Source organism: Apteryx rowi, unplaced genomic scaffold (genome assembly GCF_003343035.1).
Source record: "Apteryx rowi isolate R43461 unplaced genomic scaffold, aptRow1 scaffold_1188, whole genome shotgun sequence".
NCBI classification, from domain to species: domain Eukaryota; kingdom Metazoa; phylum Chordata; class Aves; order Apterygiformes; family Apterygidae; genus Apteryx; species Apteryx rowi.
In genome coordinates, this window is record NW_020447406.1 from 12,911 (window position 1) to 36,650 (window position 23,740).

The following is a 23,740-nucleotide window of genomic DNA, read 5'->3' on the forward strand; positions in this document are numbered from 1 at the left end:
TCATTTATTTGTCAATTCCATTATTTAAATATCAAGTCCTGGAAGCATCCACATATTCTCCTTAAAGTCTATGAGCAGTCTTTTTGATATAATCTTAAATGATGATCCTTTTTTGAGCAGCCAAAATAGAGCATCAAAACATGATTTTTTCCAGTTTCAGGCACTGCAGTCTTGATCTCTAGAGAGTGTTTATGAATTGGATATCTGCTATTCCATTTCTGTTTTCCTCTTCTTTCTGCTGTCTATTTTTTCATTACTCTTAATGTGATTTGGACATTGTTTAGGATACTGCTTTACTGTTTAAGGTGTTCTGTTGAGTTTTGACACATCTGTGAGGCCAGCAGCTCTTGGGAACATGGCTTTTATGCCTGTTAGTTGGCCTATTGGAGCAGTAAGTAGTTATCTTCTAATGACTAATATGTAGTTTTAAAATACAGATTCTCGTTCAACTTTTTGTCAAAAGTGAATCAAGCATGGGAATTTTCTGAATGGAAATACATGTAGATAGACCTATATGCATGCATTCATATGACGGCATACTTTCAGGACTTGGTTCAATTACTTACTGCAATTGTCCATACTGTTTCTCCAGTTTTCAAGGATTAAACCCATTGAACTACATGCTCGTGCATATGATCCCAGAGCAGAACAAATATAGGGAAAGGTCTCTTCATAATTACAGGCTTGGTAGACGCATCTCTGAAACCCAACACATGGAGAATATTCTGTTACTGGGGAGCAGACATCTGAAAGTGTTAAAAATGCTGAACAGCAGAGGTAAGCCAGGCAAAACACACTTTTTTGCCTAACTAGAACACCGATCAAAATGATCAGATTAATTGCTTGGTTGACAGGAATAAAATATGCTAAGTAGCTAAAACAATGCCCTTGTTTATTCACTGCTTTTCATTTTTAATTTTCAAAATGTTTCATAGAGATGGGCAAATGTAATGAGCTCAATTATGCATATGGGAAAATCAATACTTTGCATGGTTAAAGTTGTTGACAAGGAAAACTGCAGTGTGAGCAAAAATATCTTCCGATTCCTAGGGTTCAGATTGGCAGCCTATGGTTAAGCCAGGCTTTTAGTGCAGTGGAAGCATAATTTTCAGAAACACCCTTGTTCCTTGTTCCTGACCTATTGCACATTGCTGATTAACATAAGTGGCGTACTGTACATGAGTACATTCTGGTCCATACTTAGACTCCCTCTGTGCACCATCTATCTTAAGTTCCTACCTTGTAGAAAGGAATAGGGTTCACCACAGCATGGCATTTCTCGAACACTGTACCCTTCTTAGTAAGAACGGAGCAATGAGTCTCAGCAGATATTTCTAAGTGAAAGAAAGTCGTGGACATTAAACACTAGAGAAAGTTAGGAAAAAGGGATGAAGAAGAGAGAGAGACTTGGAAAGGATCTCAAAAGCCTATCTAGTGTACTTTGGCCAAAAAAAGACCAGAAATGCTTGTGTTATTACTGACTAAAATTTGACTAACCTACTGTTAAAGACCTCCAGTAATACAGATTCCATAACATGCCAGGCAATCTGTTCAAATGCTTCATTGTGCTCATCATCAGAAAATTAATCTACTAGAAAAACTGAGTATGTTGCAGATTATTTCTTATCCTTCCTAGCAGTGATATGGAGGGCAATATATTATTTTCATTTTAATGGATTTGAAAACAACTATTGCATTCCTGCTCATTTTTCTCCTTGTTAAGTTATATTCTTCCCTTTTGTTTAATCTTTCATCTTAGGCCATGTTTTCTAAACCACTGATTATCCTTTCTGATCTTCTCTGGATTCCCTCCAGCTGGTCACTGCTTTTCTCAAACTGTAGTTTTATTTTCTAGCAGCAAAACTGGACACTCCACTCCAGCTGAACTGTTAGCAACAATGGACAGACCAAAAGGACAACTTCATATGTCTTGCAGACTATACCCTTGTTCAAGCACCTCAGCATGGCACTTTTTTTTTCTTTATGTACAATAGCAATAGAGTCCTGAGAAGGCAAAGCCTGGATTTCAGTCACAGTGCTGGTGAGCAACAGTTTAAGGCTTCCATGGTTATCACAATTTCACTGTCAAATATCAGCACAAACCTCTGATTCATCTTTTCAATCCCAGATCTCTAGAATGGGATCTGATAAGTTCTTTCAGTAAAGGTATATTCTCAGAAACTTCTTGTTGGTGAAGGAATCTGTGACATTCAGTCCTCTCATTTTCTCAAGTCTTTTCATTCCCTTGCTTCGGGCTTATGAAGGGGCTGACAAAGCTAGCTAGAGAGATCAGTTAGAACAGGATCAGCTACTTACTGTTCAGTTGACTCATAGCACAAGGGTCAGTATCTCTCTCTAAAGCAGGCTGGCAATTTCCTGCCCTCCAGGAATCTACAAACAAGGAAGCTGTCCCTTCAGTGATATCCATGCTAGTCATGAAGTCATCTGTAGTGTCTCCATTGTAATTGCCACACAGACCTAATAACATGAGAAATGCAAGAGATGACTGAAAATCAAAGAATATGTACAGAATGGTCTATGTTTCATTCCTGTACAAAGTGAGAAAAATGTGGTGGAGTGTTAATGAATACTATAGGTAAAGTAGCCACCGAACCTTGGGTACGTATCTTCTGCATTCAGTCACTCTGAGCCTCTCACTTCTCAGGTTAAAATTATCCAGCTTTATTCACTGACATGAATTCATACAGAAATTTTTGTCTGCCTTGTTTTTGGAAAAAAGACCCTTTCAGCAGTCTTAAATTATGTAAAAGAGAAAGGCCATGAAATACTTCTACAGTTGCACGTGTGTTTTCTGAAGTATACAAAATCTGTAATGGCATAGACTATACATTTAACCTTTTTTAACATCTAAAGCCTCTCTGTAAATCCACATAGATAATTAGAATATAAGATATGCCTTTGTGGCTAATGTTGTTTCATAGTAAACACAGACATCTCCATCTGGTTCTTATCAGCTGAGGAGCCTCTGGATTCTTTAATGGTTCATCGTGTTCACAATGATGGTTCATTGTGCTCAAAGCTCAGCGTGCTCCAAGATGTAGAGACCAGCCAGGCTAACTCATTGCTCCTTCATTATGTTGAGAAGACATATTGAAAAAGGCATGTATAAAATAGATGCAAAAATCAGTATTATATTACACATCAAAAACGTCACCCATCAAATTCCATTGCTTATTTTTAAAGTTACTAGGAAAAAACAAATTCTTAACTATGCATAGCAGTTTTCCGATGCAGGTATTTTTGTTGGGGTTTTTTGAATCCAGAGAAGAAAGTTTATTCTTAAAGGATGACTACTAAGCTTTCAAAATTACACTCCTTACATTCTCTCTTTCACATGGGGACTAGATTTCTTACCTAGGGTTTTGCCTTTGAATTGTGGTCCAACTTTCACATAGGCCTGGAACACAGGTGATGTCTGAACTACAAGTTCCAGCCCAAAGGTTGTATACATTTGAATGTAGACTGAGGACTGTTTGAAAATAGTGATGTCGCCTAAAAGAATAAGAATATTTTAAAATAGAGAATTTGGTGCATAGGAATATTTTAAAGTAATGATTTTAATGCATAAATAAATGTTCTAGCATTCTGTCTACGTATGCCTTCTCCTTCCATATACAACACTCCATAGAGGAATAGATGCACTGGGAAAGATTTTTGACCTTCCTCTAAAACCTCTGCTATTTGCAATTGTTAGAAAAAGATATAAAATAGAGATTTAATATAATACGTATTTAACATATATTCCCTTTTTCTTTACCTGATCTGTAAGGTAGCCGCTTAAGTTCATCATCGTCAGTAAGGAGTTCATTTTGAGAAATCACAATTTTGTCCTGTATGAATGAGGACATGGAATGAGAAGTAAATATCTATGCTGATGGTATTTATGTTTTCTTTATTTGAAGCACTCTATTGCCAATGACCTATATAATAAGAAAATATGGATGCAAGCTTTTTCTCATATATTATTCCATACTGTTTTCAGTTTTCACTTTGAAAATCCTGTAGTTCTCTGCACAGAAACTCTACCTTCCTGAACTGATGTGGCATCACAGATCTTTGCTGCATATGCATGCATTGGAACATATATCTATCCCCCATAATTTTCCAGTTCAGGCTACTAGCAAAGCCTTTAAATATTTACTTTGCTGGTCTGGTTACTGAAATGCTGGCTAGACTGTGGAATGATTGCTTACCTTTGTAGACAGGTAAATTACAGCACTAAGTGACGTCTCAGAATGAGAGTAACCAGACTTCCCATATACAGCCATTAGGGTTCCATTGTGTGGCAGGCTGGAACTCTGAAAGAAAATAATGAAAAGGTGTGTTTGCGTAAAAGTATTTGTAGGATAAAAGCACATCACAGGAAGACCTCAGTTTGCATACCGAAAGGAAATCAAAGACTGACTAAAAGCATACACGTTTGTGTGTTTCTAGATTTCAGGAAATTACCTTCATAAGAACATAAGTGCAAACTCCGTGGAACCTGTAGGACCTAGAATCAAATGTGGTAACAAAGGAGCCTCCTTCCAGGGAACACCTTCCAGGGCAAGGCAAGTCTATGCAGTTCCACTGACCCATTGTACATTTACTGAGGAAAACAAGAAATTCTATGTAAGATTATTCCCACACTAAGTCACTATTTATCAGCAAAGATGATTTGATCCTTCTGTCTGGAGGTTTTGCTGTAGCAGATCAGCCGGCCAAATCAGCTAGTAAACACAGTGTAACATATGTATACATTATGAACTTTCATTTCCATTGCCTATGAAATGTCTCTACTTTCACTTTAGAAACTCAGTAACTTACTAGTGAGGGAAGATGCCATTTGTATCACTTTTCACCCTTGTATTTTCTATGCTTTGATTTTCTTTTTCTATGTACATCAGATGGAGCTGTTCATCTTAATTTAAAGTTTCTGAACTCTTATACGGATTGTCAGTAAAATTTCCTGCATAGATGATTCATGAAAAGTGTGTTCTTTGTTACAGTCCTGAGGACTGAATTCCATTATTTAGCCTTTATTTTATTTATCAGAATGATGATAGCAAAGGCAATGAAACAAAAAAATCTACTCCACAGCTTTATTTTTTCCCCAAATTTAAACAACATTGACTTAAATAATTATTTTCTGTTATAAAAGGGAAAATTAGTTTCCAGGACTCATTTGCTGATTAAAACTGCTGAGACTGCCAGAAAGAAGTCCTAAGTACTGGATATTTATTTTTTATTAATTTTACCTGCCCTTTCACACGGGAGCTAAAAATGATACTGCTTTGTATGGTATGAAGAAACATTTATATTTGTACAGATGAACTGTGCCTTTCAAATAAGGTGAGCTCAGAGATGATATGATACACTTGTAGCTGCCATCAGAAAAGTTAGGCTAAATTTTCCAACCATTTGGTGAGGATATTTTCCACCCTCTCTTGAAAGAACCTGTTTCTACTTACCAGCTTCTACATGCTGCTTTCATTGTCTCACCAGGAGCATATTTTTTCCCGTTTAGTGAACATGGACACTGCTTAATGTGAACACATGTTTGATTCTGTGAGATGTCATCAAGAACAGTTCCTGCCAAGGGGGATTAACAAAATAAATACTTTTCCATATCTTTACTGAGCGCTAAAGTTATCATAACTTGTATCCTGCTTAGTGCTACTTCCAAAATCAGCTTGAGAATGGTATTCTTGCACAGTCACTGCACATAGAAATATTAGAAATATTATGTGCAGGACATTTTCCCTTAATTAAAATAAAACTGACTTTCTACAACTGGTAACAGGGTTTGGCTACTTTGTTATATGAAAGTGTAAATAATTGTCTTCATTTCAAAGTTGAACTTAATTTGAAATAATGGTAAGCTTGAATGTTATTTTTTCCCATTGCCTCTATATGACACTGTAATTAGGCTGGGAAGCTTGAAAGATGGACACAACCTAGTGTCTAGAGTCCTAAGTCTAGTTTTGAATGTGTAGCTTACAACATACTATTTTTGACTACTGTAAAATGGTGATGATATAAATATCTACATCACAGGAACCTGAGAGAATATTTCAGTTCTGAAATATCAAGAAAAGATCCAAATAATAGTCATAATTACAGTTTTTGTAGGCAATTTCATCTTGAACTATTTTAAAAGGAATTTATAAGATGTCTATAATATTTCAGAACTTCTCTGAGGTATACTACCTTTTGCTGGTGCCCTGAAAGGATAGACACGTTTGGGAGAAGAAATAAATTATATCTAACTCAATTTATATTATAAAACAGAACTTCAAGCAGGCAGCATATAAGRAGGAAGATGCTTTCACAGGTCTCTTCCTGTGAATAGTAACCAAGGATCTTTCATGACTGAGACTCTTCAAGACTCCGGTTATCTCATGTTATCTGAGAAACTGCAGTTCTAGCAGCATAAGGGCCTGAAATGCACTGCTGAATTTTTGTTTAATAAGATTATTTCAGTTGACTGGATATATGCCAAAAAACATTTGTATGGGTCATACTGGATAAGATGAATACAAAACTGATACCTTCTGGACAAAAGCAACCATAGGTACAGTGACTGGAACAGCTGTACTCTGGGTTGGAACAGGTTTTAATACATGGAGAACCACATTCCTCATAGATTTGGTTAGTAGAACATTTTCCCACAGCTGTAACAAACAACCATGCAAAGTATTAAGATACTTTAAATAGCAAACAGAAGATTCTCTCATCTACCACAAAGGACAGAGAAGACCTTGTGAAGTCTGACACTAACCTTCTCTTACCCTGTCTAGATACTCAGTCCATCATCTGAGTATTCATCATCATCATATTCGCTCTAGTCTTTATTCACTTTTCAAGCCAGATTTATTAGAAACTCCTTTCAAAAGTTTGAAGGATGGCAAGCAGGTTATATTGCAGCCTAGCAAACTACCATAAATCAGATTTTCTGTAGTACTTAAAGTACTGGAAGAATACAACTCCTCAATCTTCTGCATTTGTGCTTCTCAGACATTATCTGTTTTTCAGACTGCAACTACCTAGCAATACTAATGTATGGAACTGAAAACACATGTTTTATTATGTGATAACAAGCAGAATTTTCTCTCCATCTGAAAGAGGAAAGTAAGTGAAGTAGGAAAACGGGGAAAGTTAGCAATAAACTTGACAAAGAAACAATAAAGACTAAATAGTTCATTACCTTTGTATGCTTGGCATTTATTTGCAAGTTCAAAGTTTCTCACCTGTGTTTTGGGGGAAACAAGGGCTCCCATTCACTAACTTGCAAATCCTTTTTTTTTTTTCTTTACTTTTTTAGTTTTGCATTTTATCACTTTACTACAAGTTCTAGTAATGGTCTACTGGCAGCATGAAAACTGCCATGACAGAGAGAAGACTGGGTTTTATTTTACTGTGATAAGTAAGAATTATTGTACAGTTCTGTGAATGTACATGGTACCTTACCAATATTTATCAAAGTCTATAAAATGCCCTGAGGAGTTACAATTTTGAAGGACTAAAACCAGTCCAGAACAACCAAAAAATAAAATGGGTTACCAATTTACATAAGATAACATTGGAGAAGTGGTGGGGAAGAATGATTTCGGGAAGAAGAGTGCAATTTAGAAGAGTTTAGGATAACAATGGAACTTAGTAGGGAAAGTTTTCAGTAAGTATGAGGAAAGAATCAAAGAAAACTCATGGCTAAATTCAAAGCAAAAAATGAAGAGCAGCACCAGTACATGAAGATCAAGAAGAGAATAGAAGAATATGACACGAGAAACACAGATACGTCAAAATGATGCAAGGCCTGGAAAGTAACAATGATGAGATGATAGACTATGGCAAGTCAAGTAATGATGTCAGGAATATAATTCAATTAGAACTTCACTATTCTCATGAGAAAATCTAAATGGTAGCCAATCTCAAAGACTTCTGTAAGTGGATAAGAAGCAAGGGGTAAGGAAAAATATGTTCCTGTTAAAGCAATTTATTTTAAGAATTTGCTACCCACGGCCACGTATGTATATAAAGGTTAAACAGAAATACGATTAAACAGTATGTTTCTGAAGGACAGCATGACATTATGCAAGGTCATTTTGAAAGTTCCTCTTTCTTGGTATGAGCTGCATCTCTGGTAATTTAATGTGTGAGTTGGTTTAGAAATAACATCAGTTTAGGTTACTTTTGACTTTCTTATGGTCAGCAAGACCTCTTATAAAACAATGAATCCCTGTTACATAATACCGATTACAGGTTAAAGTTTCTGGCAGATCCATTTCAAAAAATGAATCAAAACTTTGATAACAAGCAGGCACTTGAAAAAATGCGTGTCTAATCATGTACAGCTTGGAGAGTAGCTGAAGATTTGTTCCCTGTTTGCTTTGTATTGGTAGTTACAATTAAAAAGATTGAGCATGTGGAAATGGGCTGCTGAAAATCTGTGAATAAGAGGGTCTATGCTAATGGGTAGAAAAAAAGGATGAGAGACTGCAGGGACAATTTACAAGTTGTATCTCTTTGCTGGCTAATTTACTGAGTAGAATAATGAACAAAATATGCTAAGTAGAGAGAAGAGACTCCTGCTGGAAGTCTGAGAAATTCACCAGTATTCACGTGGTGGGTGCTTCTCTTCTTTAAATTGAACAGTGTCTGATCTAGATTTAGGAGCTACCTTCCACGCTTCCTCCTTCTTGGAGGCTTCCATGCCTTCCCTCTTAACGCTCTACCCAAGACCACCGCTGTTTCTTTAAGAAAATCATTTCTGCTTGATTCATGACAGTAGAGACTTCTATAATCAGTTGTTTTAAATTCCAGTAAAGAATCATTCTCTCTCTATAAAATATACAGCAAGCTTGTGTAAAATCTTGTGCCTATAAAACATTTGAACTTACAGCAGAAGTTTTCACTCCTCCAGTTGAACACCATTTGATGGGACATAGCACATTGCCTTGAATACTCTGACAGGGTAGAGCAAGTACAATTGTTTTGTCCTGGCTCACTGCAGTCCTGCATATCAAGCTGACAACGAATAATAAACCCTTCCTTTGGCACACTGCAGGTTGGTGACACCAGGTTGAGTAGCTGGGAGCAGATCATGGCCTAAATAAAAAGAAAAGGAAAACTGTTCCTGGTAGCATTCTTCTCATGTGAAAACCACAATAGAACATCACTGCTAATTATGATTTTCTTGTTGTTTTTTCTGCTTTTATTCTACAAGTAATGTTTAGCTGATTTAAAATGCATGAGAAGTTCTGCAAATGGAAGGGAATATAAATTCAGTGTATAATGGAAGGATCTTGATATGTTGAATTAGTTCCACTTCTCATTAAACTGAAAATGAGTCATTGTTCTGGTATCATCAATCTCCCTAAGAACTGGTGAGAATATTACAGACAGGGAGTCTCTTGTCTTACGGAGACTCAGTCAGAAGAGGAAAGTGTTCAGGGCAAACACCATGTGGAGATAACAACATACATTCCTCTCTGAGCATGCCTTTGATGTGCTGGTATTGCCCATAATGTTGCCTACTGAAGTATCACATCTCAAAGAGAAACAATATTAAAAGTTTCAACTTCTGAGTCAAAGCAAGTTCTCCAGGGTATCAAAGCAATTTTTCAATATGAATACAAGTAATATTTACAACTCTTCTTCCTCACAGAAAAGCATCTTCCTCACAGCACCTTCAGATACTCCTGTTCTTCAGTCCTGCTCTTAAGCCATACAAATCCAGCCTCAATAATACCTCTGGGCCCTTTTCAAAATGTATTTTGATGCAAAGAAGTCCTTTTCTTTCTCATATCATGCTGTATACATCTTTTGGCTTTATCTATTCTCATTTAGACTTATGAAATCACTGCCTCTCTGCTGGTGGTTTCTAATCTGTTTTTCCTTCTCTGTTAAAATTATGCTGCAAAAAAGCCAAGATCTTTCTTACGTATTTTTTGTGACGAATGGCAGAAATTGATATCTCCTCAGATAGGCAGATCTCTGATGGATCATCCATTTTTTGTAATGCAGCAAATTTGTATGTATCTAGCAATTTACCTGTAAATTGAAGGGTTATAATTTGTCAGGAAAAAAAACATGTAGATTTCTTTAATTGTTGCTGTGATGTAGTAAAAAACAGATTCTATTCTCTCACTGTGAAAGGTCCTATTAAGTCCAATTTCCTGTGATGATAACTACCTGTTTTGTCCTCTACCTGGAGTCTATTCAGCAAAGAGTACTTCTAACACCTTGATCATTTCTCTGCACTATTTTCTAGCCTATCATATCTACAACCTCACAAGATATCAGTTGCTACTGCTTTTCTATCAGTGGTGTTATCTTTTCCATCTGCCAATTCATGCCTTCTCTCCCCATCCCACACTCTTGTGTTTTCCCCTACATGTGGCATTAAACTCATCACAATCTAAAAATAAATTATATGCATTTTAGAACTCTTCTCTGTGATGTGTACCGAAAACTGCAGTGTTGATCTGAGATTGCAGCTTACTGTGCAGCTTAGTGTCTCCACACTAGCATCGTAGTTCATATCAGCAGTGTGCTTCTGAAACAAATCTTCCAGGCATCCTGACTTATAGCAGTTTGGTTTGCATTGTGGTGTGGTCTTGGTGTACTGAATTCTTTCTGATGAAACCAAACCAGAAGATGTACTCTAAGAGGATGTCTAATGTGCTCCAACTGCTAATGGGCACGAGTCCATCAGACCAGACTAGAGGAAGTCTGAAGTGAACCCCCTGAACTGCATATGGGGGGGATGTCAAGTCCTCAGCACCAGCTGACTTTGTTGTAAAGATACACCCCTACTGGGACACGCTACTTGTTAATGTTCTTGTCCACTATGTTCTTCTTACCATAGCCTCATTCTTGCTTTCAGCTAATGCAATCATTTCACCCACTTATTGTGCCTTGCTATGGACCTACGTTGTTCTGAAAGTTAGGCGAGACAGACACAGTGTGATCCTCACCAAGTGTTTCAAAATATAGTCGTAGCAAATAACAGTGGCAAAAAAGCAGTGCTTGGCATAATCATATGACTGATAAGTTTGCTGGTGAGCTATGGGAGCGTTTTACTCAGTTCTAAAATTGTTTGAACAGTCAGAGATAAGTGAGTACAGCATTACATTTTTACTTTGACTCAGTTTAATTAGATCTCCTTCCATTTGGCCTGTCCTTTAGATCTTACCTTCATTCACAAAGTCATTCAGTTCTTGGCCATCATAATTTCCACACATTCCACAGGTTTTCCCCATATATTTTTTCTCAGTCAGAACCTGAAATAAAATAAAACAAAACATTTAAAAGGATCACTCTAATTAAAATTATCTACACAGCATTACCTTTCTTGTACAAATTCAGTTCAAGAATCCGATTAGAGGTGACCCTTATGATTAATTTCAGTGATCTGACTGGGGCAAGAGGTTTGAAAGCAGTAACTTCTTTTCTGAATCAGCAAGTAGTGATTGTTATGTTTCTTTGATTCAATAAAAGAATAAGATTCGGAGACATTTCCAGGGAAATGATGGAGGATAATAGTCTAAGGAGTTGGAAAAAAATAGAAAAGGAAATGATGCTGTTTCATTGCTCATATTACTTTTGAAAAAGCACAAATTTCAGGTTTGTTCTCTTAAGGAATTGAAGGTTACAGGAAGAAAGTCTGTTTTCAGAGGAATGTTATTCAGTTATCTATTGCTGTAGATGGTGAAATGGTAAAATTGCTGCTGGCTACAATCAACGAATAATCACAAAAACCTTAGATCAGGGAAAAGAGTCTGGCTGTTCATAGAACATAGCACGTACCCATCATAGACATGTTTTCTGTTACATAGGTGATAGCAGCACTGGTAAATCTCCCAGACAATTTACTAGGTTACAATCTCTCTGTTTTAGCAGACTTACCAATTCAGAATTCAGTGTCCTATGTGGCATTAATATCACAGGTCAGCCTGAGAAAAGGTTTTCTGTTCTCTAAACTACATCAGGATTTGGGGGGAAAAATATGAAAAGCTGTAGGAAAAAGAGCTCTGAGGAGCACCATCTGTTAGAAATCAAAAGATGGCCAGATGAAGCACACCAGAAATGACAGAGCTATGGCATACACTACTAAATTCTGCATAACTGTAAACGACTGCAACATCCCTTTGGCAAAATATTTAAGCTGCTGGAATAGCCTGAGGAAAGGTTAAAATCCAGGGGAAATGCCCACAAATCACAATATTGGTGGCTTTAGTTAACTACCAATGCTGGAAGTGAAAGGAAATGCAAGTATAAAAAGCACATTTGTTTATTTCAAGGGGAATGGATGAAGCAGGAAAAGAATAAATATTCAAATAGTAAACACATGCAAAAAGCACCCATTAGGTCTAAAGAGATCCTAACATTCCAACAAGTCAGTGAGAATTTTCTCTTCTGCTTTATGGGTACGTTTTACTAACCATGAGATAGTCATCATTGTTCCACATGACGACTAGCTCCATCTCCATCATCTTGGCCACCAGGCGGATGTTGCGTCCGTAAGGTGCTATCTGAATTCCATTGCTGGTATAAGGCAACTTAATGACACTGTAAGGAGAAAGAAGAGAAAATTAACCCTCTTATACAAGTGTTATGCAGGTGTTGGTAATCACTTTTAGAAGTAATACGCATAGTAACCTGAGTACTTGTAGCAACACAATATAGAAATTTTCTCCTTCATATCTGTAACGTTTCAAGATACTGACAGATTTCTACTGACTACAAGTCAATATCAGCTGTTTCAAAGAAGGATCACCAAGCTATGGTTGCACACTGAGCATACAAAATAAGAGGGAGTATGTTTGCACAGAACTTGGGATCTCCACTTGGTTTGTTTTTATTAGGGCCTAGCTATGCGTTTCAAGAACTTGTGCCTATACATTTTTTGTGGTAGAACTATTGATAATTACCCCAAAGAGCTTCTGTGGACCACAGTCTGTTAATACAGAAATTATTGTTAACACTGACAACTGGCAAGGTTAGAGAAAAACATAATGGGAATGGTGTAGAAGAATTAGGTCTTCATCCTTGTGACTGAATTCTAATGCTACAAACCAACAATATTGAAGAAGAAATATATTTTGTTACAGTGTGTTTGTCTTAGAATCAAAGAAACGTTGACTGGGAGGGACCCCTGGAGGTTACCGAGAACAACCTTCCACTTGAAGTAGGGCTATCAATAATGTTAGACCATATCAGTCATGGCATTTCATTCTTGTGAATGCAGGACAACAAATTTAAAATGTAGATCATTGAGTTAGGCCCATATATTTGTATAGTTCTCCTGGAAAACAAACTAATAAAGGAAATTGTTCTAGAGTACAGTTTGTTAAATTAAGGTACAGCTGCAAGTCACCTTTTTGTGATGACGGTTATTGTACAAACCCAAATAAGTGTAACAAAATACAGACAATCCATAGCAATCTGTTTATTGAAACTGCATTTACCTACAGGCAAATATTCAATGCTGTCTATCTGACAAAAAATGCTGAAAACTTTCCTGGAGGGATTTCCTTGTGTGGGAGCAATTTGTCTAGAAGAATGAATGAGGTAGAACCCAAAGTTTCCTATCAATGTAATTCCTAGTAAAACATCTGTTTTCTGGGGACGGTAATCCCTGGAATAACGTAAACAGTCAGTGGTCTTGTACACAAGAACTTCTCTGTAGGCCCTTCCAGTATTTCTCTATTAGTTGAATAGTTCAAAGTTTGTCTTGTATGCTAAAGACATATTACCTTTAAAACAGAGAGCTCAGTGTTACTTAAGTCTCAAATCAAATGAGCTGTAAGCAAAACTCAGAAATTTCAAGTAATATCTACTAAAGAGTATAAATTGTTTCAGCTGTGCTTGAAATAGAGATCAAACAGACTGGTAGTATTTAGGAGACCATAATTTCAATTGGAGAACTGTTTTAGTCTGTGAAGGTTAGTTTAACTCTTTGCCTATACAAATATACTATAAACTTTATTCAAATAACTGCCAGTGGAATACTCATCCAGAGAGAGAGCTTGGTAGGAATAAATGGGAGCAGAGTCTAGTTACTTGTCTTCTTTAATTTGTTAATTCATTTTTGGTACAAAGTAATCTTCTTTGGTATAACTGCTGTACAGTTGCTTGCCTTTTTTCAAACACTTTTTTTCCCATTCATCCCAGAATCTTACCCAACACTTCTGACAGAAATGCTGCCTTTCTCAACAATGATGACAGAAGGTCCCAGCTCAATAATGATCCTTGCAATTTTTTTGTTCAGCCCACGGCGGAACTGAATGTTGAAGTCTGGGCTGGTTTCATCGCATATGGTAGCAAAGATATAGTTGCAGGTCCCAGTGAAGTCATACTGGTATTTATCAAAGGTTGAGAAATGCCCTCCACCCCAGGTAGAACAGGAATCCTTGCCCAAAACTATAGAAGTGAAAGAGAAAAATGGATTTAGCTCTCCTTACAGCATATCTGCTCATTTTGATTCCCATTTCAGACATAAATAGCTGGAACAGCCAGTCAATTTCTACTCAAATTAATTACTATTGCCTCATAAGAAAACCTTTTTTTATTCCCTCAATGTAGGACTTATTCTGTTGCCAAGTTGTCTATGACCTTCTCCTTCTTTCCACTTTTTTGTCTTTAGATAGCATCTTCATTGAATAGCCTAATTTATTCCAGCAGTCCCATAGATCCCCAGTTCTCATAAGCGTTAATATGATGTGAACAACATACTAGCAATTTTTTTGTAACCCCAAATACTACCTCAACTCAGGAAATGAAACAACAGTTGGAGTGACAGAAACTCTTACATTTACTGTAAGCAGAGGAGAGCTCCCTAGATTCCTTTGTCTTGGGAAACATCATCCTATCTCATTCATTGGTGATATAAAGGTTTACCTTCTCATTTCAGTCTGTCCAATCTGTTTGCAAAGGCCACAGCTTGCTATGGAGAGACCGCTTAACATCTCAGACATAACATTTATGGGGCTATGTATGGGATTACTATATAATAACTCATTACACAGTCCGATCATTAGATTTCCAAAGACAATCTTAAAAGCTCAGCTTGCAAATCCGCACTTTTTGGGCTCTGTGTGCATGTGTAACAAAATTCAAGCCAACTTCGTTAATATATCGAATGTTTTAATCAGTTTTCACTGTTAACAAGTAATTACTTTTGGTCTGAAGGGACAGATTTTAGGAAGCTGAAATGAATCATAAGAAGAGATACAACTCCAGCGCTTGATGCTACAGATGTTTCTATACCTACTTAAAGCATTTGAACAGTCTCTCTGAAGTTGACAGAACTACTGAAGTAAGTAAAACTATGTACTTTGTTAAGTAATTGTAAACTTAGATTATTAGTTTTCATTTTAAAATAATTTTTGCTTAATTTTGAATTTTCTGAAACTCCAAGTTTCAGAAAACTGAAATATATATCTTATATATCATATATCTTAGAAGCACTACCTATCAGGTAAGTTTTGCAAAGTCTACTTCCAATTTATATATAGTGTTTTAAAGCTAAAACACTTTTTTAACTCCTAAAGAGTGATGAAATGACTACCAAACACTACTGTTTTTATCCAGGTGATTTTGGCAGAAAGTACTCCTCTTCCATACTTCTGTGCTGTCCAGAACGTCTGACTGGAAAATAGGAGTTGGCTAACTGTTATYGTTGATGCCTTACCCTTCATGCCAAATCCTAGCTAGTTTAATACTGTGTTTAACTCACACTGACCAGCAAACCCCAGGTTGTTCAGAGTGTGCCAAGGAATAATTACACGGGATTATACAATGGTCAGAGTGCAATAGGTGCCCTTTTCTAYAAATAAAGGAGTGCCTTCAGAATGAAATGTAAAGGGTTTTATTTAAATCTTATTGCAGAAAAATAACAAATGGGAATGTCAGTAACTCAAGAAAGCTTAAAAATAGATTATATATCTTTTAATATCTATATGTCTTTTGAGTTCAGTTTTTAGTAAGTGATGTCTACTGATTTTCTTTTAGTTTGCGTATATTCATGCTCTACTCCTCAAGCTGTAAGAGCAGACAGAGATGAGTGGCAGAATTCTTTTTGGCTGATCAAAAGTGCTCGTTTCTTCCTTCATGATAAACTTCATGTCGCTTTTCCATGCTTATGCTGAATGAGAATTTACCTAATTCAAACAACTCTTTGCTTCTTCTGCCTAAAGAAATGTCTCTCATAATCATAAATTTGCATTTTATATCATTCATTTTTGTTCTCCACCTCTACATTTTCCAAAACTAGATTAAAGAATTTCATTGTCAACCACTAAAATGCAGGAACTTTTGAACAGTATGCAAGAGGAAGGCACAGTATTTTACAGCAAGACATGAAGAAAATAGGTTACTAGGAAGAATGTCAGTAAACAAAATATAGTAGATAATTTATTCAGAATACTAGGACTGATATTCATATTTATTTTAAAAAAGATCTAATGTTCTTTTTTAATGATCCTATGTTTTCAGAAGGGTTGCTTCACAACTATCATTGTCTTTATTTGGAACAGAAAATACTGCAGTCACCACTATCAGAAGGTGCCATTTTAATTATAAATTAACATTTTAATTATATCCACTGTTCTTACTGTACTTCTGATAGCTAACATTTATAGTACTTTAAACCTATACTATGCTAACTATTTTCTATGCTTGCATGGCACATATTTTGAAATGAGTAAGATCATTTCTTACCATCTTTTGTATGTCTTAGATTCAGGAAGACTAGCACAAATTTGCAGTAAGTAGGTGGCTGGAGTTAATTTTGCTTACAGGGTATTAGGGTGCATGCACACAAGCCATTCTTAGGAGCTAGGGGAAAACTTCCAGGAAATTACCAGGAACTGTGGCAATAACAGCTTCAGCTGGCACAGCTGGATGTTGAAGTCAGGCCACAGCTGGCTATAAAGGTAAGGAACAAGTATTCCCTGTTCTGCCAGAAGCTATCTGGGAAAGTTCTTCTATAACCTATAGGTATAGCTCTGGTTATGGACAGAGACCATGCTACTGCAGTCCTGTGGGCCTAATAATGTAAGTATATCATGTTGCATACCTCTTTAAAAGTAGCTGTCTAATGATCTGCTGAATATTATGGATAATACGTGCTTTAAAATAAGCTGATATTCACTTTGGTATTTTCAGCCCCAGTGTCTTTAAGTAGACCAGTACATTACATTGATCCTTCACTTGTGCATAAATCTAGTTTGACCTGCAACCTTTAAAATAACTTAGCCTACATAGAAAATCATATTTCCTTCATTTCCTGGATTTTGCAGGATCAGAAGAATCAATGTTCTAAATTCTTAGATAATATTAGGCAATGATCTTCAGGAAAGAAAATCAAACAGAYTGCAAGAACAACTTCAACAGCAAATTTCCAAATGTGGATTCCATCAGCTGAAAGCTACTGTAACTGCTCATAGTTTCTATCCTTAAGCATCAAAATCTCAGCATGGCAGACCAAATTATTTTCCAATCACTGTAAAACTTACCATAGACAGGCAACAAGTTGTACCACCTCTTCATATGCAAGCCCTTCAGTCAGAATTTCTAAAACTAAGGCTTTTAATTATAAGCTCCTTGAAGCAAGGACTTATATTGAGCGTGCGTTTTGTACAGGGTCTTCTGCAATATAGAACTGATGCTGACTAGAGCTGTTAGTCACAGCTGCAACATGAACATTAAATACCAGGTCAAGCACTTACTTCTTTGCAGAGATTCTTTCTGTCTTTGGAGAAAGAAGTGGGGCCAATAATTTCCTTCAAAAGCTGTAAAAGCAAAAGGACAACATTGGTAAGTTATCCTCTAAGCACAAGGAAGGTGAATATTTGTACACTTATTTCTTTAAAAACATGGTACAAGCAGAGTCAGCATTTATGAATTGTGTCCTGTCACACAATACTAAACAGAAATTATGGTGGAAAACCAAATAGTTCTGTTTGTAATAAAATATTCTTCTGCAACTGGTGTTACCAAAGGCTGCCAGAAACCCAATGAAATATGGGATTTCCAGTACTTCAGTCTCAAATCCTGTGTTCCTTGTTAAAAACATATGGGATATATCTTTCCGCATGTTTTTTAATTCTTAGTCCATCATCCGGGCAGAAGTAATGGAGGGAACAACCAAAACTGGGAAAACACAGGTAATTTTCCATCTGTTCTTCACAAGAATCATGGGATCTGTGGCTGAAAAGTGGGAAATCCCCAGGCCTGGTTGCTGCTTTTACTGTTATTGCTCAGGCAATAGCAGTAGAAGCAGCTGAAAAGCTGCTACCTGCTCCTTTCCACGCACTCTGTTCTGGTTATGTGAAGGCAAGGACAGTTCAGCAGACGTGGAGTATAGCACAACCCCTCTTCTGTCACACACCCAGACCTACTGCATGTGTACAACTGCAGCGTGTCATCATACCTGCCCCAAAATTCTTTCTAGTAGCAGCTTGCTTTTTGCCCAAAGCGAGAAGAGCGTAAGAAAGATGCTGACAAGGAAAGGGCTGTCACAGCCACCGTATGTGCACTGAGCCCTGTGTACAGACATAGGTGGTGCATATATGGAGCCAGCTATCATAGAGTCAATAGCTGGATGGTAACAGCCAAAGAAAGGACTACTATTAAGAAATGCACTACTCATTTTTAGTTTGTCAGGTCCAGTATTTCTTGGATGATAAGTGCAAAGAATATCCTGCAGAAACCTTTTAATTCTCTATTACATGTTTAGCATCTTTCACAACAGAAAAAATATGAAGGAATGTTACAGTGCACAGTTTCTTTAATAGCATAAAACAGATTAGATTTACACATACGTATATACACTACAGCTCCACAGGGCCTCATATACTGAAGATAATGAAAGCCTCTAGGGAGCTCGCCAACTGTAATAGACACTCTAGCCAATTCCACACTGCTCTGTTGAAGGCGAAGTAAGATTTACCATGTGGTGTTTCAAGGAGTGTAGAAGAATAGGTGAAGTTCTTGTCTTGTATGTGAGGCTAGATTTAGACTCCTCTGTATTTAAAATATTTTTACCTTCAGGCTTCCTTCTTTGTTTCTAATAAGCTAAATTTGATAAAAGAGATATCACTCAGTAAAAATCAATATTGCTCACTCCAAGGATTGGAGATGAACATTTTGATCCTCAAGACAGGAAGAAACAACTATGTGTCTTCACAGAACTTTTGAAGGGGCTGAATTTTCATGTGGAATTTCTTACATTAGTCATATAAGGTGTTGTTTATTTTGACAGGTACCAGAGAGAGTTCTTGAGACTTCCATCAAACAAATCATAGAAGAATTGCATCACTCAAGCCTGTTGGATACACAGAAATTGCTATTAAAGTGTCTCTCACAGTCAAGGTTGGTATATCATTTTAATAGGTAGTAGAATAAAGAGGACTGCTATGATCTATCTCTGTTTGAACTTCATCAAATCCCAGTGAATTTAGGGACCCTCTCAGGCAAACTGAATATAAGGATATTTAAAATGAATGTCCACATTTTTGAAAAGTACAAGCTTGCTTGCCTTCTGGGAAAGACACAAGGGAGCAATTCAGGGAACAAGAGTTCAGCGCTTGCCTTGCCTCAGACCAGATTTCTCCAACTTCCCAATCCCATCTATGCTTCAGTTTTTCTCAGGAACAATACTTAGAGTGAAAAAGGTGTTACCTGGACAAATTTATCTAAGCTTTTGAGAGCTAAAATAGTACACTGATGGAACAACATACAATAAATACCTAGACAGAAGGGAAATCAATGACTAAAGTTCAGTGACAGAAGTGCTCCCACCCCAATGTTGCTCTAATAACTTTAATGACATTCAGTTGACTGAATATTGATGTAATTAATATCTGCATCTACATCTCTGCCAGTTATATAGACTCTTTTTACAGCCTGTGAAGAGAAATGCACATTTTCTGGGTACAATTTAATTTGTAAAATATGTGTCAAACACGGATCAAATGGATTACACTCAAAGATTCTATTTCTTTCCATTGGCTATAAAGAAATCTTGGGTGACTATCTGAGGCGTAAATGTCAAGACAGAAGTTCAGTGAGTATCCCCTTTTCCTTTCTCCCTAGGCATTGTAACCATTTCAATGGCATAGTACTCCACAAACAAAAAACGAAACTCGGGAGTACAATGTAACAGAATTTCTATAAAGACGAATAAGTTAGGCTAACAGTGCAATAACTTCTTGATGACTTCAACAAGAACATTCCCAAAGAAAGAAACAGCATACAGTGATCTCAGCTGTTGAGCTGCAAGCTGCTACACTCAGCTGCAAGGCCAGCATTACAAGTTCTGCAGAAAAACATTTGAAATCCTACTCACACAGCCTTGTGCTCTGTAATTTGTCAGCACTGGCCAGTAATTGTTTGAAATTGTGCCAGTGTTTTAGTGCAACCTTTATGGTCCGCCTGCAACTCAGCAGGCATCTCCAGAATACAATGTGCTTCTTCCTCGGGCCTTGCACGGCCCCACACCACGGTGAGTACCCCCCAAAGAGCAGCAGAATCAGTCTGTGTGGCTACAGAGCATTCACTAGACCTCATGTAGTTGCTCATTTTTTTAAGTCCCTGATTTTGATATCTCCATTTGTTCAATAATCTATTATTGTTGGACTCAAAGTTTTGCAATTACTATGGTTTAATCCCAAGCTACAAAAACTATATTCACGGGATTTAAGAGTGGGTACAGCTGTCTTCAGAGGATACTTGACTGGCAGGAATTGAAGATATGCCTAAAACATCATTTCGAGTAAGACTTATCCAGAGAGCCTGATGTAAAACAAAAAGTCTAGTACTTTATGGACAAACATTTTAGATCAGAACAGATAGTGTACTGGTTCACAAAGCTTATTTGTAAGCTTTTCTAATTTACAAATTCTTAGGTCTAAGCATGCTAAACAGTTACAAAATGTTACAAATACTCCTGGTTAGAGTAAAAAAAAATTAAATGTAATAATCATCATGGACTACATGGAGCTATGCAAGAATTATATTAAAAGTAACCAAAGATATAAAATCCATTTTAAAATTTTGCTCAACGGATGGCTAGTATAACAAATATAGAGCCATGCTGACTATCTGCCAATTAGTCTGTATCCTGTCAGACCAAACTATTAAAATAATTATAGTACAGTAATTATTCTCAGCATTTATGTCCTTTTTCTCATACTTAGCTCTAAAGAGATTAGTAAAAGCATCCTGGCAATTTTATTAACCATTTACAACCACATGAAATGGCAGGTTGTGTAGATGTAGCAAGGGCTATGGCCCAGTGCAGAAGTTGTATCTAGGAACTAACTATTCAGGAATTTGTCAGTGAAAAGGCTTTCCAAGCGCTAAATGAAAGTTCCAGAATGCTGAAATCTTCTGACCTTTTTATGTTGCTGGAAATATTTTGTTTTCCTTTAAGAAGTGGGATGATTTTGAGTTGACATGAAATATGTCATTTTGAATTAGCCCAACAACTTCAAACAGTTCTTCACTTTCCTTGGAATTGAAATTAAAACTTCCTATATCTTACTGTTTCCTAATTGGTCAGACTTCCTCAACAACTATATCTGGCAAGTGAAGTTTCTGTGTGGTTGGTCTGTCTAGTTTATAATTGGAATGCAATCCAGAAAGGGAACCTGACTCGCTGTGAAGAAATATGTAATTTGTTCCTCTACTACAGTTACTGTGAGACATCACTATGGGAAAATGCAATGCAATGTTGTAATGACTTCAAACTATTTCAGGTCAGTTAAATAAATGAAAACAAAACATTTGCTTTTGATGAGAGATGTTAAAATGAAACCTTTTTTATATTTCCAAAAGGTAATTTCCCAGTTGATTGTTAAGATTAACCTTTATCAGTAATGAATCTAGTCATCCAATACATAGTGCCATGTTGATGAATAACTTGTAGACACCTGCATTTGGGGTTAGGACCCAGGGTTCAGGTGCTTGAGTTGATCTTGGTTACAATGGTGCTAATACAGTGAATGGAATTGAAGTTGATTTATAACAATATAACTGAGATTAGAAATTGGTCCTGAGAATTTACAAAAGGGTTGAGTTGCTTATATTTTATTTTCTATAGTGCTACAGTTTAAGTCAGTGATTTAAGAGTAATATGTGCCATCGTGCAATTGGAACTATATGGTTCATTAAACGTAGTAAACACAATACAAAAGAAATAAATTTAGCTTTGTTCAAACTAAAGTAAGTGAAGTGTGCCTTTCAGCAGCATGTTCTTGAAATCAGAACTGTAACAACTGATGATTATAGAGAACATACAGAATAGATAAAAAGAAACCATGATCTTAAGCAATACTAAACTATGGCAAAAAAGGCTCTCAAAGAATCCACTGAAAACACTACAGGAAGAGGAATGAATAAGAAAGTAGAGTAGCTACAGCACCAATGTTATCAAGTCTTAAAAAAAAAAAAAAAAAAAAGGCACAATCATCTGATATTTATGTGGGCTGGATCAAAACATAAGACAGAACTCTTTAAAAGATTAAAGAATTATATGGGGGGATATTTTGAGAGTCATGGAAAATCTGACAGACTGGAATATTTTGCCTATTATCTAGGTCAAGAGTCTTTCTACCAGAACATTCTTTAAAAAAGTAATGCCATCTCATAGCTCATACTTAATACTTTCTGCAGTTTGTTTAAAAAAGGAAAAAGTTTTTGATCATAATTCTGCACAGGAGAGATGTTCAGCTTCCCCAGTAACTTCACTAGAGCACTGCATGAGAAACATCTGTAAGATTAAGGCACTCTGCAGTTTGCCAACACAACTTAAGTCCATTAAAAAAAAAGATGCCAAATATTTAGGGAATGTATTGTAATATCTGTATTTTGTATCAGTTCTAGGGAATGATCCACCAATGATATCAGTAACCATAATTCAAAAGAAAAGTTAAGAAGGAAAAAAAACAAAAAATAGTTCTATCTTGGTCAAATATTTATTAAATATGTAGTTGCATTTTAACATCTAGTGAGGGAGAAGAAAACATGTACGTATATTTCTGCTGGTAGTGGGAAAGGAAAGCAAGACCTGAAGCACATGAGTTGTAGTATTATAATGGAGTATGCCACTTGGTTTCAACACATGCATATTTTCCTCCAAATGGTACACAGAGAGGGATAAAGGTATCTAGACTTACCTGTACATTGCAGAAAACTGCAGAAGATAGGCAGCAATACTGTCAGAAACATGATGCATGCCCTAACTGGAAATTTTTTTCTGGACTCTCCTCCACTATTTGCTCCAAATGGGCAGTGCTGCTGCTGCCACCTTCCAGGCTTACCCCTTGAAGCTTGGATGCTTTATATATAGAATTGCAATGCCCTCCCTCATTCCCATGTCTTTCAGAAATTGCAACAGCAGAGTACCCGCCAAACAGGATCTCCTCTTTATCAAGTTCAACACACCTAAATGCCATTTAAAAAGAAAAGAAAAAAGAAAACACAAACCTCCTCCAGTTCATTATCATTTTACAGTTTTTTTAACGGCTACTATTTGTCACAGCTCAAACACATCTAACTTCATTTACTGAACAAATTTGGTATTATATCCAAAAGCAATACAGATCAATAATACGCAAATTATGATCACTATCTGATAAGGAGAGGAATAATATTGGACCAGTACACAAAGTGGAAGAATGAAGTGCAAGAAATTTGGAATTGCTGAGAATGATGTGTAGATAAAAGATGG

The 23,740-nt window shown here is 36.5% G+C and overlaps 1 protein-coding gene across 1 annotated transcript in view; it reads right to left on the bottom strand.

The window, feature by feature from the left end:
* MUC6 (mucin 6, oligomeric mucus/gel-forming) overlaps positions 1-23,238 on the bottom strand; it is a gene marked incomplete at its 3' end in the record, with an annotated part of 36,145 nt that extends 12,907 nt beyond the window's left edge. Inside the window, exons 1-16 of the mRNA XM_026084272.1 lie at positions 23,187-23,238; positions 17,736-17,798; positions 14,187-14,427; positions 12,447-12,573; positions 11,198-11,285; positions 9,944-10,053; positions 8,901-9,108; positions 6,552-6,674; positions 5,472-5,592; positions 4,471-4,609; positions 4,215-4,319; positions 3,779-3,851; positions 3,376-3,513; positions 2,317-2,478; positions 1,240-1,334; positions 567-699 (exon numbers count right to left, since the gene is read on the bottom strand). Coding sequence (XP_025940057.1) covers positions 567-699; positions 1,240-1,334; positions 2,317-2,478; positions 3,376-3,513; positions 3,779-3,851; positions 4,215-4,319; positions 4,471-4,609; positions 5,472-5,592; positions 6,552-6,674; positions 8,901-9,108; positions 9,944-10,053; positions 11,198-11,285; positions 12,447-12,573; positions 14,187-14,427; positions 17,736-17,798; positions 23,187-23,238 — 1,978 coding nt within the window. The remainder of the gene's footprint in view (positions 1-566; positions 700-1,239; positions 1,335-2,316; positions 2,479-3,375; positions 3,514-3,778; positions 3,852-4,214; positions 4,320-4,470; positions 4,610-5,471; positions 5,593-6,551; positions 6,675-8,900; positions 9,109-9,943; positions 10,054-11,197; positions 11,286-12,446; positions 12,574-14,186; positions 14,428-17,735; positions 17,799-23,186) is intronic.
* Positions 23,239-23,740: the final 502 nt, after the last annotated feature.